The following is a 16,436-nucleotide window of genomic DNA, read 5'->3' as shown; positions in this document are numbered from 1 at the left end:
AGGCGTTCATGACATCAGCAACAACAACCTCCGATTGTGTACACACCCAAGCATGACGAACCACCTTCTTGATTCCCTTTGTCAAAATCAATCTCTTTATCCTAGACAAACTTGATCCATATGAATCTTGGTTTTTAGGGCATATTGATAACCATCCTTTAGACCTTGGTTGCAACCACAAGCGTTCATGACATATTGAAATCAACAACAACCTCTGATTGCTTACATATCCGAGCATGATGAACTACCTTCTTGATTACCTCTGTTAAAATCCATCTCTTGATCTCAGATAAACATGATCCATATACATACTAATTATATTATTCAAATCTACACCATTGAACCATAACCGGAATTTAAAAATAAGAATATTATTTTTTAAAAGACTAAAATATTTATTAAATAAAAAACACAACACAAGAACTAAACTACAACACGGCCCGAACCCTACTAATACATATTAATTACATTAATCAAATCTACACCATTGCTCTCAATCCAAGGAAGCAAGCTTAGACCGATTCTTTATCCAAAGAAAACCCATTGCACGAAGCTCATCCCATATCAACCAACATTCGTTTGGAGTTGAAGACGACATTATTTCGAATAGAGGCATAGATGGTTCAATTTTGTTAAGTTATTAGCATTGACTGAATTCGAAACCAAAGTCATGAGTTAATAGATTTTGTTCTGTTAACACATTATTTAATATCACTTTCATAAAATAACAAATAATAAATATATATATATATATATATATATATATATCAATCAATAACATCCATTTGCACCAGTCTACCTTTTAAATTTTCTGTTTTAACCACAATAGTTTTTTAGTTTTTGGTTTCTTCTCTGCACAACCATGCTTTTCATTTTATTTTAACTGTTAACCAAACAATGCATGTTTGAATCATTTTGTGATATATCTTGCATAAAATTTACATACTATATTATTACACAAAAATAATACATTCTTAGCATACGAAAATTTAAAAAATATAGAAATAATCATCCAACTAATTTATGTAATAATTTCACGCTTTTACAAAAAAGTGTAATAAGTTTACGTTTCTACTTAATATTTTCGGAAATGAGTTAAGGTAGATATAATAAGTTTTCACGCTTTATTTATGTATGTTTTCTACGTTTGGGCGTAAATTTTGTTTGAAAATGAGCCGGGTCAAATAAATACGTGTTAACTCGACGGTAAAAATTCGAGTTATTGTACGTTTTGACTTTTGACGCCGAAACGCGCGACGGGTGAAATTACTAGTTATTAATATTTAACACAGAGTGAATTGCAAGAATTGTCCTTTATCTTTATACCACTTTGCAAGAATTATCCTTTATGTTTAAAATTGACGAGTTTTGTGCTTTATGTTTAAAAATCAAGCACGTTTTACCCTTTGGGCCTAACCCAGTTAGTTTTTTCAGTTAAATTTGATCATGTGCCAGACACATGTGGGTATAATTGTTTTTTTACCCTCTTAATTAAGAAAACAACTTAAGAAAAACTAAAATATTATATGTACACACTCATATATGAACACTCTTTCTGTCACTCTCTTTCATCTCTCTTACCACCACCACAACCTTCTTCCACCACCACCGCCGCCTCCTTCCATCACCACCACCACTACCTCATCTACACTACAGCGCCTCCACAACCATCAACGCCGCCCCTCTCTCTTGCATCACCACCCTCACACAAGCACCGCCATCACACCACCCCCACACCACAACTGTCAAGATCCGGCAAGAGCCGTTTTTCCGGCGACCATGGTGAGCTACAACAGCGGTCATAAAGAAACCCATGGCATTCCGGCACCACCGTATTCTCCCATATTCTCAAATTCAAATCAAGATACAAATTCATCAAACTCTCTTTACAAACATGAATCAAAGTAGCAGTAACACCCTCTCTATCTCCCTTTCTTTACCGACCAACAACCCACACAATAAATCTGATGTACAACAGGTGGAAGATGCGATGGTGGTTTAGGGTGTAAGGTGGGGTCGTTAGGTTTGAGTCGTGGATGTCGCGTGGAGGGAGCGGCCACTGCGCCACCACCGTTGGCGGCGGCGGAAGTGGGTAGAGTTGAAGGGCCTCTCTTATGAGCTCCTTCTTTGATAGTTGTGTGCAAACCCCAGATGAAAAAGGTCAAATGTTTGATGGTGTTTTGTGATACCCCATTTAAAAAAATCGGGTATTGGTGATTGGGTAATGGTGAGATTGAATCTAGATTTGGAGATTATATGAACTTAATTAGGAGCACGAACTGTTTGTGACTTTGTGTGTGTATAAATTGGGAGTAGATCTAGGTGGGGATTTAAGATAGGAAAAGAATTGATCTAAAATAACTAAATTACAGATCTGATGGTGGCCGCCGCCTTTTTTCTCATCCATAGATCTAGGCCGAAGGGTGGTGGTTACAAGTGGTGTGGTGGGCGATGGAGAACATATGTGGAGAGATGGGGTAGATAGTGGTGGTTGTTTGTGATGGTTGGTGGTGCGGTGGGTGGTGGTTGGGAGTGGTGTGGTGGGTGGTGGGGCGGTGGAGAACAAATGTAGAGAGGGGGTGGTGGGTGGCGGTTGTTTGTGGTGGACATGCTGAGAGAGGGAGAACGGTTGTTATATATGCTGTATACATATACATATACATACACATACACATACACATACACATACACATACACATACACATACACATACACATACACATACACATACACATACACATACACATACACATACACATACACATACACATACACATACACATACACATACACATATATTATATATAATATATCTATTATATTAATATCTTAAATTTATTATTGTTTTATTTTTAATTAATATATTTATATATATAGGTAAAAAGACTAAATTACCCTTGTGTGATCTGATTTAACAAAAAAATCTAACTGGGTTAGCCCTAAAGGATAGAACGTGCTTGATTTTTAAACATAAAACACAAAACTCATCAATTTTAAACATAAAGGACAATTCTTGCAAAGTGGTATAAAGATAAAAGACAATTCTTGCAATTCACTATTTGACACAAAAAAAACAACTATTTACTATTTACTATTTACAGGGAAAGAAGATTCAGAAATGACATCACTAGTAACCCACCATCCAAATCTCAGCCTTAGATCCAAACCCATCCAACGGCCACCATCCGCAATCCGCACACTCCATCCCTATTGGCTCCCATCCCACTACCCAAACCAGTATAAATACAAACACAAACTCAAAATCTTGATCATTCAGATCTATCTATCTTTCACCTTCATACCCGTTAACGTTCAATCGCAACGCTTCATCAATGGCAGGAAGAGGCAAAACCCTAGGCTCCGGAGCCGCAAAGAAGGCCACATCACGTAGCAGCAAAGCCGGTCTTCAGTTTCCGGTCGGTCGTATCGCCCGGTTTTTGAAAGCCGGTAAGTACGCCGAGCGTGTTGGTGCCGGTGCTCCGGTCTACCTAGCTGCCGTACTTGAATATCTTGCCGCTGAGGTAACTTCCATTCATAAAAAATTTCAAACTTTACACCTGCATCTGGTCAATTGAAATTTCTAGGGTTTCTTCAAATTAGGGGTTTTTTTTTGTCTTCCTAATTTTGAAATTGATGATCTGCAGGTGCTTGAATTGGCGGGAAACGCAGCGAGAGATAACAAGAAGACTAGAATTGTACCAAGACACATCCAATTGGCGGTGAGAAACGATGAGGAGTTGAGTAAGCTTCTTGGTGACGTCACCATTGCTAATGGTGGTGTGATGCCCAACATTCATAACCTTTTGCTCCCCAAGAAGGCTGCTGGGTCTTCAAAGACTTCTGCTGATGATGAGTAAACAAGTTTGGGAATTGGGGGTTGTTGTTATGGTTTTTTTGGGTGTTGAAGATGTGGTTTAGTGGTTGTTGTTAGAGATAGGGGTTTAATTAGATTATTATATGTTATATACTGTTGAGTTTAATGAAAAAAGGGTTCCTTGTTAAGTTCAAGATTTTGGTTTGGCTCGTCATGTTTCTATGAAGCTCTTCTTGGTTTGGGTTTTTGCTTATTTGTGCTTGAGCTTGGCTTGTAGGTAAAACCCAAAGCTTGAGCTCAACTCGAGCTATTTAATGAACAATCTCAAACAGGCTAAAAGCTCGGCTTGAGCTCGTTTTATTATCGCCCAAATGAGCCAAAGCTTGGCTTGAGTTTTGTTTTTTAGGCTTGAGCTCGGGCTTGTTAGACCAGCTTTTTCGAGCTTTTAATTGAGTTGATCATGAGTAGCTCTCGAGCCTTTAGGTTTGTTTACACCCACTAGTCTCATGTTCTTAGTTTAGAGTGTCACAAGCCAATGTATCAAATATAGGATTATTAAAGTCTCTGTTTTTTTTCATTGTTAACTTGTTAGCCAAATTTGCTCAATTGAGATTCGTTTAGACAACAGATGTGGTCATAAGAGAGAGCATTCCCATCATAGTTTGGTGGTTAATTTAGTGGATACACGGATTGGGGTTACTGTTGCTTAGTTAATTTGCTTTATACAGAGAACGAGTAAGTTGTAAATCTCAGGTTCTAACAATGCTTTAGGATGTAGATTTCATGTAATGATATCATGATACAATCTGAATAAATCTTGTAAGTTATTAGTTGTAGCTTCTTAAATCCACAACAAATTTATGGAGTAGCTTATCCAGCCTTGCTTAGTTAATTTGCCTAATGTGTTGTGTACTTGTGTCATGTACCGTCTGGCGTCCGCAACGTTGTCTATTTTCAGTTGCAGGTATGTTCATGTTCAATCAAAGTTGTATATTTATGTGTTAATATGCAAGAACACTATTTATGATATTTGGGGCTGTTATAAACTGTTTTGTTGATGAGTAAGGTTTGATTTTGAAATGTTGTACTTTGACCTAAAAGTCCAACCTGGTACTTAAAAAGTTTCTAATGACTAATTTTTAGCAATCCGTTGTTTTTTTAATCGATCTGTCCTAACCCAAACCAAAATGAACAATTTTTAGATGGATTCGTCTTGACCCGAACCCGTTCCAAAAAAAATTGTAGAAATTGTTTTTAGAGTAAAAGGATAATAAGACAAAAGAAAGAGACAGAGACAAAGAATGAGACATGGAAGGTTTTTCAAAGATGTACTAAATTTTTTATATATTTGTGGAATTATGTTTTTTAGTTAAATTATATGGATAAAGATAAGGATGCATTCAATGCTCTATGACAACATTTTTAAACCAAAATTTGATTGAATCAAACTTGTTTACTGATTGTTATCTTCACAAAATCTATAACTATCCCTCTGTCTGTCAACCTTTAAACACTAAAATCAATTATAAGATATTCTCATCATCTCTAATTAGATTTGTTCAATCTCTTATCTGTTTAGACCACATCATGTCGCATTTTGCGCTTCTGATGCGCACATTTTAAAAACCAGAATTTGATGGAGTCAAACCTCTTTACTAATCATTATCTTCACAATAACTATAGCTATCCCTCTGTCCGTGTGGTCTTTGGCGGCAATGGTGGTGGCGGTGGCCCCGGACCGCTGCTTGTAGCTTTTGGTGGCAATGGTGGTGGCGGTGGCCCTGGACCGCTGCTTGTGGCTTGTGTTAGTTTGTGTTCTCTTGTATCGAGTTGCTGATCATCGGTTTTTAGACCGGTGGAGGCTGAGGCTGAGGCTGAATCTTTCTTCTTTGGTGGTTTGATAGGAGCCGCCTGTATCTCTTTACAAACCTTTTCTAAAATGAGTAAAAAATCGCGTACAACCGAAAACAATCTTAACCCTTCGTCTTTACCGCAGTTTCCATGGAAGTAATCGGCCGTGCTTTTCACAAGAGCCATTATTCTCTTTTCTTGTTCTAGCATCCACGATATCTCCTTCTCCGCAGTCTCGACAAAAGCAGTTAAAATAAGCCAGAACTCGTCACCTTCCGCATCTTCCGATTGCTGTTCCAAGTTTTTCATATCCGTGTTTAACGATTCGCGGGCTTTCACGAGCCCGTTGCTGAGTTTCGTAACCGAACTTGTTAACCCGTCTGCATCGATGATTGCCGCTTTTGTTACATTCTCGAGCTCACGGCTTAAACCGGAAACTACCTCAACCCCGAGCCTGCAGTAATGTTCATCTGCTTCTTCACTAGAAGCTGCTAGCAGTATTTCTTTGGTTTCCGTGCTGCATATGCTTTTGTTTTCCTCTTTGGCGGCCCGGAACGCTCGTATGCCTTCGCCCCGCATGATTTCTTGAACTACGAAGTGTAAAAGTGTTGTTTTCCCGTCGACTCCTTTGACGTCCGAGAGTTTTAAGAGTGTGTCGAGTTTGAATGCTTTTGCACTGCCGCGAAATGTTCCAACGTTCATTCGGTTCCCTGTTTTTAAAACAGCTTCCAGTAGTTTGAGGAATAATCGGCTTTTTTTGAGTTCCAAACAAGCAGCCTGTAAAGTTCGGTTAAAGAAAACGTAAATATCAGCAGCCATTTGCCTAGAACCGTAGAGGGGCAAGACGAGTGGGTCTGGTAACGGGTCAAGCTCGGTTCTGAGTTTATATTATAAGTTAAAAAAAAAAAAAGTAAAATGCGATTTTCGTCCCTGGGGTTTAGACTTTGGACAATTTTGTGACTTTCGTCCAAAGGTTTTTCCGCATATGGAGTTAACGAGCCGGATGAAAATGACAAGATCTCAAACCTTTTGGATCCAGATGTAGAAAAACAAACCTTTGAACAAAAATCGAAAAACTGGCAAAACCTCAGGGACGAAAATTGAATTTTACTCTTTTTAAAAAGACCGTTATGACTGACCGGTGGTTTGACCGGATTAAAACTGACAACTCTAATAACTGTGAAGTCTAACCTCTAAAGTTTCAAATGATTCTTTAATGTTTGCTTCCTCATCTTGAAGCGTGCACATGAACAACAACGATTCGAGCCTTTTAAACGCATACGGTATTTCTACAAGCGCTTTTAAAAATCTTTCTGCTGGTCCAAGCCTGCTAAGATCCCCACCGTATAGCCTTAGTTTCAGTTCTTCTTCGCTGGTCGGTGCCATTTTGAGCAAAGTTTGAACTATTTCTATAGGAAGCTCGTTTCCTGATGAAAACCGGCAACAAATTTGAAATGTGGTTTATCGAACTATACGGGAAAGACGAATGAACTAACTACCTTCTATAAGTGCAGCGGTAACTTCTTCTGTGGTCACATTTAAAGCTTTAAGAAGAATAGACAAGTTTTGTGCTTTTTTTGGATTGATTATTTGAATGAAATGTGATTGTGATTCTTTTGCTGGAGCGGTTTTCGTGTTTTGATCGTTTTCTTTTCCGGGTGCTTGATAACCGAATAAACTTTCGATCATTTCTTCGTTGAACCTGGTCATTAAGAGTCTTGTTTATATTCAGAAAGTTCACATTAGGATATTTAAATTATAGAGTAAAGTACATGGATGGATGATCCCTGTGGTTTACCAAAATTTTGGATTTGGTCCCTAGCTTTCCAAAAGTACACGGATGGTCCCCGTGGTTATAATTTGTAACGCGTTAGTCCCCAACCAACAAATCTAAAGGTTTTAGCATGTCCAAGTAAGGGACTAAATGCGTTACAAAGTGCAACATGGACCATCCATGTACATTTGGAAAAAGCTGGTGACTAAATGCGTTACAAAGTGCAAACCACAAGGACCATCTGTGTACTTTTGGAAAGCTAAGGACCAAATCCAAAATTTTGACAAAAACCACAAGGACCATCCGTTTACTTTACTCTAAATTTTACACATATATATTCAAAAACAACTTGATTTGTCTCACCATTCATCATATATCTAATCATAACACATGGCAACCTATTTTTTCTTTATTAAAGTTTGAGAAAAATGCCCGGATAGTCCCTGTGGTTTCGCATTTTTTCACCTATAGTCCCCAACTTTTTAAAATTACCTGAATAGTCCCCAACTTTTCATTTTTTGTTCCCGGATAGTCCCTGGGTCTAACTTCAGTTTGTTTTCTCTGTTAAGTGGGTGTGAAATGACAAAAATACCGTTTCCTTTAAAAGGCCAAACCACAGGGACTATCCGGGCATCTTCTACATTTTTAGAGAAAAACCCCCACCACCACACTTTCCGGCGAACTTTTCCGGCGAAATTAATTTCCGGCGACTTTAAATCTTGAATGCGAGTTATTCCGGCACCGCCGCCTTTCCAGTGAACTGTTGAAGTGTTAATGGTTACCATATAGGTAGGGGTGGTATCGCGTGGTAGCCCACTCAAAATCAAACTCACCGGCCCACTAAATGAAATATTGAAAAGAAATCTTGGTGACCCGTCAACACACAAAGAAACCTTAATAACTTTGAAAAGTTCAGCCGCTATTTTAACTTTTTCTCATTCAAACAAACGGCTGCTTCCTTTGACTCTCTCTCTCCCCCCTTTGAATACACTGCAACAACAAAAACAATCTTCTACTCTTTCTTTGGCGCTATGGTAATTACCGGTGGTGGTTAATGATTGCGGGTGACGGAAGATGGTGATTTTGGACTGTGATGGTGAACGACGGCGGAGTTGGTGGTCAGTGGAGGAGAAACGTCGTAGGAGCTGAGGTAGGTGGTGGTCGGGTTTAGTAGAGGTGGGGCGGTGGTACTGTGGTTGGTTGAAGATGACGGTGGTTTGTTGAAGATGACGGTAGTTTGGGCGGCCGACGGTGGTCGGAGTACAACAGTTTAGGTGGTTCGAGTGGAGGTGTAAGTATGGATTGGTGATGGAGAGGTTGTACGGTTGTGAAGTGTTGGTGGTACAGTGATGTAGAAGTGTTGTACGGTTGTGAAGTGTTCAAGAGCATATGAAGCACCGACTCCTGGTTCAGGATGGGCCAACACTCCTGGTGGAAGTTACAGTGACGCTGGCACACCACGCGATACCACCCCCACCTATGGTAACCATTAACACTTCAACAGTTCACCGGAAAGGCGGCGGTGCCGGAATAACTCGCGTTCAAGATTTAAAGTCGCCGTAAATTAATTTCGCCGGAAAAGTTCGCCGGAAAGTGTGGTGGTGGGGTTTTTCTCTAAAAATGTAGAAGATGCCCGGATAGTCCCTGTGGTTTGGCCTTTTAAAGGAAAGGGTATTTTTGTCATTTCACACCCACTTAACAGAGAAAACAAACTGAAGTTAGACCCAGGGACTATCCGGGAACAATAAATGAAAAGTTGGGGACTATTCAGGTAATTTTAGAAAGTTTGGGACTATAGGTGAAAAAATGCAAAACCACAGGAACTATCCGGGCATTTTTCTCTTAAAGTTTTTTTTTTTTTTTTTATGTTTTACTTTTACAACCTTAACTTTGCTATTATCCATGTTAGTCCATCTACTTTAAGCTTCCTAATATACATGTTTAGTCCCTCTATTTTTGAGAAAATTTTCTACTTATTAGTTACCTTTTCTTTTATACATGTTTGGTCCGTCTACTTTTAACTTTGGCGATATACATGTTTAGTCCCTCTACTTTTATTCGTTTTGGTATTTCACCTTTTAGTGTTTTTACCTTGCTAATGTGACGAACCAAACCAAACCGACTCACAATAAAATTACTAGTTTTTTTTTTTTGAAGTGAAAAGTAAGCGACTTACTGAAATGATCCTGATTTGATCTTATCCCAAACCATTTGTTGATCGGGTTTAGCCATAACTTTATCCCAGAAGAACGGTTTTAACTTAGCCTTAGAAGCATCAGCTGGCTCTGCACCTGCACGGCGTGGTGGTCTGATGCTTGCACCCAACCGTCGAGGCGGTGGTGGGGGCCCACTTGTATTACCTCCAGGGTTGGGTGGTGGCGGCGGCGGTGCTCCTGCTCCTCCAATAGGTGGCGGTGGAGGAGGTTGTCCTCCAGTAGGCGGCGGCGGTGGTGGTGGGGCTTCTCTTTGAGGTGGCGGGGCTTCTCTTTGAGGTGGCGGAGTTGCTCCTTGAGGTGGTGGATGGTTAGACGGAGGTCCAGGTGGAGTCGGGGCAACTATGGGAGAGAAAGTTGACGGAGCAGTGGCGGCGGGAGAGTGAGGAGCAGCGGCGGCGGCGGGAGAAGAAACCGGAGAACTTGCATTTGCCGGTGGTTGCAGTGGAGACGATTCTGTCCCGCCAACAGGAGAGTCGGTCTTTCCACCAGTATGTCGTACAGAAATATCCAACTTTCGGGTAGGGCGTAAAGACGATTCTGCCCTTACAGCTCTAGGTTTCAGAGTATGCCGTAAAGACGATTGTACCCTTCCGGCCGGAGGGTGTGCAGAAGGATCCAGAACCGCCTTCACATGGGGCCCAGAATCAACACTGACTCTTGCATCCATCTGCCCGTTTGATTGATCCTCTATGTTCCCATTTTGACCCTCGGACTTCTTTGAATCACCTGAAAGTTTAAACCCGACCCGTATTAAAAAAACCAAAATCCAAACAAATATGAATGAAAGTAGCTAGCATCTAGTTGATGTTATCATGTACCACTAGTTGACCTGACAAGAGACTTTTCATCGTTTTGCGTGCCAGCAAGACCGAAATTTCTAACGTAACAGTAAAAAAGAAGGCCAGCAACACAAAGTGTGACAACTGCAGTAACGACGACAGCAACGATGACGGTTCCTGAGCTAACACCTTCGGCCAACCTACGTCTTACAGAAGTGTCACCGGGCTTGGGTAGAAAAGATACGAAATACTCTATGTACCACTTTCTTGTAAGTTTGTCTTTTCTGGATTTCGATAACATGATTCGTTTATCTCTTAAGCAATCTAGTATGGTTTTCCTGACATGAGGATCGTGAAAATCTTCCATGGAATAACCCAACTCTGCTCCGCATTTCACCCAAAAGAGTTCTGCCTGCACCCAACCGACTTGATCAGATCGCAATGACCAGCAAATTTTACCACAAGATATTGATATTAATGGAGCATTCAGGTCAGGTTCTCTATCACATCCTTTAAAAATTATCCCACGCCTCATTTCCCATATCTATCCTAATTTAATTAAATAAACCTATTTTCTTCTTTTTTTAATGACATTTTTTCATTCTTCCACTTACAAAATCCATGGGGAATAGATATAGTCATGTAGGGAACGAATAGTGAATCTTTACATTTAGAGCATTCCCAGTAGGTTCTTAATCTTTATCGCTACGTTTTAACCAAAATACACATTTTTCTATTAATTTTGTTTATTTTTTACCACCTCTCACATCAGATTCTCTTATCTCTATTTCTATCTTACTCACAAACACTTATTTTATTGTTTTTCTCGTTTCATACACTCACAAAATTATAATCAGAGATGAATAGCGAGTCTCAATAATTAGAGAATTAATGTAGGTTCTCTAAACCTTATCTCTATTTTAGAGATGATGATGATGGAGGGTGCAAATGAAAGAAAACCTCATACTTTTTTCTACAATTTTGAGAAAGTGATAATATAGAGAATCTGATGTGAATGCTCTTAAGGAATCACTATAGCTACTTTAAAATTTTACTTATTTTAGGGATCCCGACGGAATGGTAACTTAGCTGATTTCTCTTATAATTTAAAGATAGTGTGGGGATAGAGAACCTGATGTGAATACTCTAAGAATCTCTATCTCCATCTCAATAATTTAACTATATATCACATTTCTCTAATACATAATCATACAAGAATTGGTAGTTCCTTTAGTAGTTTTCAAACAATTCAATTCAGACATTTTCACAAACACCTGGTGGGCACAAGGTAGACCTTTTTCTAGATTAACAAGAAAACAAAATTCAAAACATTGCATCATCCAGATCACAAATGAAGCTCAAAGTGAAGAGAGTAATACCGTATCATCATCCATAGTTTCCTCCGAATCGATTCGATTGTCAAGAGTAGTTACTTGTTGGTGATCTCTGTCTGCATCTACAGCCTCTACCAAAGGGGAAACTATAATAATAATAATAACTGACACAATTATAATAATCACCCCTTTGGCGCGCATTCTTTCTTGAAACATCAATTCGAATCATTTCAACCAACAATAAACACCAAACCAAATTAACATCACCCCAGATCATAATCGAGAATTAGGGTTCAAATTCTTTGTTTTCCAACCTCAAATTGGACCTAAAATGTCCTCAATTTGTTTAATTAAACAATATATAATGATCAAACTCTTGATTAATTAGATTCTCGAGCAAACAGTTTGGTGGACTATTTGAAGGATAAATTATGATTCAGATTGATTGTATAAAACACGACGGAGATCCACGGTGGCCGGAGTTATGAAACCGGTGGCCGGTGACGGGGGAAACGTGAATTAACGGTCGGAATACGATGGTTTTTTTCCCCAATTTTGTTTTTGGTGTGCATTTTTTTTAATTCTTGAAGTTATGTGATGATTTGCAATCGTACGTTAATATGATTGATAAATAAGTTTAAGTTTTATGTTATTAATTTAGAAACAATTAAATTTCATTTGGCTAGTGTTCGTATTTTAGTTGAAATAAATATCATGTGTTTCTTACTAACTAACGTTATGTGTGATGGTTAAGTTGATGTGAAATGATCGTTTTCCTCGTCTCTCTGCTCTATATTGTCGTCCACCGGTCATGTGTCGTCCATGGTGGCTAAAGTGTGGATCAATTGAGGTCAAATTGTTAACAATCTACCATCGCTAAACGTGTGTTAATTTTTTAAAGCCACTGGTGCTATCAAAGATAAACTATGTCATTGTTCTAAAAGCTTTTGTAAGCATCGAGGTTGAGTTCATTGACTAGCCTTGCTAACGAGTATTTACCCAAGAATCCAAGATGATTACTCCACCTAATGCCTTACACTAGGGTGTATATATAGTCGATCTTGTTGGGTACTAAAATCACTTGCATGATTTATTGTTGGCAACGACATGTGGACTTTCAAGGATATTTCTCTCTTCGGCTTATCGCTTATAGTCATGCAAAGTGTTCACGCTCCTCTTGTAAACTTTAAACCAGAAAATCAAGTTAACATTACTGCAAAGCATTTTGCTAATATACTTCACAATTCGCCTCCTTCTTCGATAGGGCTTTTTATGCTTCGGTAAACGCTTATCCTTTCTTCACATAAAACTAATCCAAAGCAAGCTTAGCTTGATATCATTATATTTGAGCTCAATGAACATGATTGTATTGTTAATCCAACTACATGTGTTATTTATCAGGTTGATGTGGTGTACAGTACACCTAATGGCGGAGCCAGAAAATTTTTCCTATGGTGTCGTTTTTTCTTGATATTCGGGTTTGTAATAACTTGGAGTCCAAATTTTCGGATCAGGTCGGGTCGAATTACATAATAAAAATCAATATCATAATAAAAGTGTCATGTCATTGAAATAACATAAAATAAAAATACAAAGTCATTTATAACATATATATATATATATATATATATATATATATATATATATATATATATATATATATATATATATATATATATATATATATATATATATATAGGAAAAGGATCATGTGAGAAGTGATAGGCTAGTTGAGAAACTTGAAGCATTCTGAACCACACATTTTTCTAAGCCTTTCGTAATATACACATATGTATAGTTTAAAATTGACTATATACATATGTGTATAACTCAATATACATATATGTATATAGTCAATTTTAAACTATACATATGTGTATATTACGAAAGGCTTAGAAAAATGTGTGGTCCAGAATGCTTCTCAAGTTTCTCATATAGGGTGGACTTCTCTTAGGATCCCTACCCTATATATATATATATATATATATATATATATATATATATATATATATATATATATATATATATATATATATATGACAATGCTAGACAGAAAACCCTCATTTAGGTAGAAAACTCTGGAAACCCAAATCTCCCCCCATTTTTACCCAACCTCGCGACATTTTTTTTTTTGAAAAAAATTACACATGTAATATACATGTTTTAGAGTGTTTTGGGCCAAAAAAAAAACAAAAAAACGCCGAAGAGATTTTTTTTAAAAAAATAAACAAATTTCAGTGCCTAACATGTGTTAGGCAAAAAAGACAAAAATTGCTGAAATTCTTTTTTTAAATTATCCCTTCGGCGCTTTTTTGATTTTTTTGGCCCAAAAGTCTTAAAAACATGTATATTACATGTGTTATTTTTTTCAAAAAAAAAAATGTCGGGAGGTTGGGTTTTCTAGGGTTTTTTTATATAGATAGAGTTTTCTATATAGCCCAACCCTATATATATATATATATATATATATATATATATATATATATATATATATATATATATATAGGGTTAGGTTCATTTGTGAACCACACCCTTATTTGTGAACTTAATGAACACATCCTAGCCTTTGATTTATTTTCAATATTATAGGGGTAGGATTGTCATTACCCATATAAACTTAGTTTTTTATTTAATTAATTCATCAAAATCGGTTACCAACATGGTAACTAATCCCTATTTTTTTGTGATTCAATTTATTAATCAAATAATACAAAAAAAAAAAAAGAATTCCGAATTCAATCAAAATTAAATATTGACAGTTTCCTTTCTCATTCAATTGATTCATCATTCTATTAACAATGTAAACCAATCAAAACTTATTTTTTTGTATTGGGGCACTACACCAATGTGAACATGTATGTTACAGGTATGTAAATAAGTAAATAAGGGATTTTAAATCACAAAATAAACCACTATATATTTCACATCTATTACTTCTTCTTTGCACCTCTATTTGTTCCTTTTTTTTCACCTTCCGCCTTAGCTCGTTCCGTTTTCTCATGATCAGTTAACGATCTTCACCAAAACAAAGAAAATTGTTCAAAGTTACATTCCTATACTTACATTGATAGAAAGTATACAAAATGTAACAAATTCAACCCGTGTATTACAAGGGGTTATAACCTAGTTATACATATATGAATTGCAATTAACTGTATAAACACTTACCATTTTTCCTCTGCTCCTTCAAACAAATAGTTCCAAACAGCCCGCTCTTCCTTTGCGATTAAATGTATAAACACACGAAGCATTAGAACTACATCATATACATCGACAATCAACTGCTCAAAACACATGTGTATATGTTATTTTATTGCCATTATACACATGTGTATAATGACGCATGTTTCCCTACAAACCATATCACCAAGCTGTCATCATAATACCAATCTCTTCCCACATAAAGTGTTTATACACAAACGTATAATAGCAGGTCATACACATGTGTAAAAACACACCAAGCATTAGAACGGCATCATATGCATCGACAATCAGGTATTCAAAACACATGTGTATTAGTAATTTTATTTCCATTATACACATGCGTATAATGACGCATGTTCCCCTATAAACCATCTCACCAAGTTATCATCATAAGACCAATCTCTTTCCACACAAAAGTGTTTACACACACGTGCGCGCACATAATAGCAAGTCATACACATGTGTAAAAACAGAGTTTAGCTTTGTGTATAAGCCTTATCATACACAAATCCCATTTACAAAGTGTTTATACACACACATGTATAATAGCAGGTCCTGATTTTTTCATTAATAAAAGTTTCAAAAACACAACCACAGTGTCTAATTTAATGAACCCTGACATTAGACCAAATTTGACAAAATTGGGAAAAATCTACCACAAAACCCACACATCAAAAGTAAATCCATCATCTTAGACACACTTTATTGAACAACGAAAGCTTTATATATAAATAATAAACTTAAACCCTAGCTTTTACATGAAAAAGGGGGGAACAAAATCTAGAATACACACAATAGGTTACAACAGAGCAAGACAAAACCGAAATACAACATAGATTTGTACCTTGATATGTAGCCGGAAATAATAATCGTTGTGGACAATGTTGATGATGAACAATTCGCTGGAAGTTGAAATATGGACGTCGATTCTTTTTCTTTTGGAGAGAGAGAACGAGGGTTTCTTTATTTTAAACAATGTGATTTGAGAGAATAAAAATTACAACAATGCCCTTATTCGGTTATTATATATCAGTTTATTGTTTTAATTAATTTAAAAATCCTATAATCAAGATCTCATCATCCAACGGCCAGGATCTGTTCGTTTTTGTTCACAATTTAAATATGGTTCACTCTTGATCCCTACCCTATATATATATATATATATATATATATAATAAAATATATTTTATAGTTGCTCCCTACGTGTTTTCATGATTTGAAAACGGTTCATAACGTCTTCAATCGCAACTTTTTGCAACGAACTCTTTTTCAATATAACAAATGCAAGCATCAGTCAACTACTCATCATCCATCCGATTTTGTAAATTTGTCTTCACATGCTTCATAGTAGAAAAACATCTCTCAACACTTGTCGTTACAACCGGTAGAATATCCAACATGTTTATTTGTTTCCACCATCATTGTTGCAATGTTAGATATATCTTTCACGTTGGCAAACCTTTT

The 16,436-nt window shown here is 37.1% G+C and overlaps 2 protein-coding genes and 1 long non-coding RNA gene across 4 annotated transcripts; 2 read left to right on the top strand and 1 right to left on the bottom strand.

Annotated features, from left to right (window-relative positions):
• The first annotated feature begins 3,267 nt into the window (after nt 1-3,267).
• Nucleotides 3,268-4,008, top strand: LOC110873626 (histone H2A.6). The gene is made up of 2 exons (XM_022122588.2): nt 3,268-3,521; nt 3,645-4,008. The coding sequence occupies exons 1-2, from the start codon at nt 3,333-3,335 to the stop codon at nt 3,855-3,857; spliced, it is 402 nt and encodes a 133-aa protein (XP_021978280.1). The 5' UTR covers nt 3,268-3,332; the 3' UTR covers nt 3,858-4,008.
• A 1,320-nt stretch (nt 4,009-5,328) lies between these two features.
• LOC110873627 (formin-like protein 3) lies at nt 5,329-12,011 on the bottom strand. Of its 2 annotated transcripts, none has more exons than XM_035975867.1 (6): nt 11,814-12,011; nt 10,474-10,846; nt 9,616-10,381; nt 7,165-7,382; nt 6,857-7,092; nt 5,329-6,442 (listed from the first exon to the last, which is right to left on the bottom strand). In XM_035975867.1, exons 1-6 carry the CDS (start codon nt 11,982-11,984, stop codon nt 5,498-5,500), a joined length of 2,709 nt encoding a protein of 902 aa, XP_035831760.1. In that variant the 5' UTR covers nt 11,985-12,011; the 3' UTR covers nt 5,329-5,497. The 2 variants fall into 2 exon arrangements, with proteins under 2 accessions (XP_035831760.1, XP_021978281.1); XM_022122589.2 differs by having other exon boundaries at nt 7,165-7,367.
• LOC110873628 lies at nt 10,562-12,420 on the top strand. Its single transcript, XR_004864102.1, has 2 exons — nt 10,562-10,703; nt 10,783-12,420. It is a non-coding gene; the product is annotated as an uncharacterized LOC110873628 (long non-coding RNA).
• Nucleotides 12,421-16,436: the final 4,016 nt, after the last annotated feature.

Source organism: Helianthus annuus, chromosome 8 (genome assembly GCF_002127325.2).
Source record: "Helianthus annuus cultivar XRQ/B chromosome 8, HanXRQr2.0-SUNRISE, whole genome shotgun sequence".
NCBI lineage: Eukaryota > Viridiplantae > Streptophyta > Magnoliopsida > Asterales > Asteraceae > Helianthus > Helianthus annuus.
Note: the sequence above shows the minus strand (reverse complement) of the source record. Positions and strands in the feature narration are given on the sequence as shown.

What these genes read in the sequence shown, in the direction of transcription:
- LOC110873627 (XM_035975867.1), bottom strand. Translation starts at nt 11,984, where the DNA reads ATGTTTCAAGAAAGAATGCGCGCCAAAGGGGTGATTATTATAATTGTG. An exon ending in AAACTATGGATGATGATACG is followed by an intron (nt 10,847 to 11,813) that starts GTATTACTCTCT and finishes GGTTGGGTGCAG; the next exon opens with GCAGAACTCTTTTGGGTGAA. An exon ending in ATCAAATCAGGATCATTTCA is followed by an intron (nt 7,383 to 9,615) that starts GTAAGTCGCTTA and finishes AATATAAACAAG; the next exon opens with ACTCTTAATGACCAGGTTCA.
- LOC110873626 (XM_022122588.2), top strand. Translation starts at nt 3,333, where the DNA reads ATGGCAGGAAGAGGCAAAACCCTAGGCTCCGGAGCCGCAAAGAAGGCC. An exon ending in TTGAATATCTTGCCGCTGAG is followed by an intron (nt 3,522 to 3,644) that starts GTAACTTCCATT and finishes GATGATCTGCAG; the next exon opens with GTGCTTGAATTGGCGGGAAA.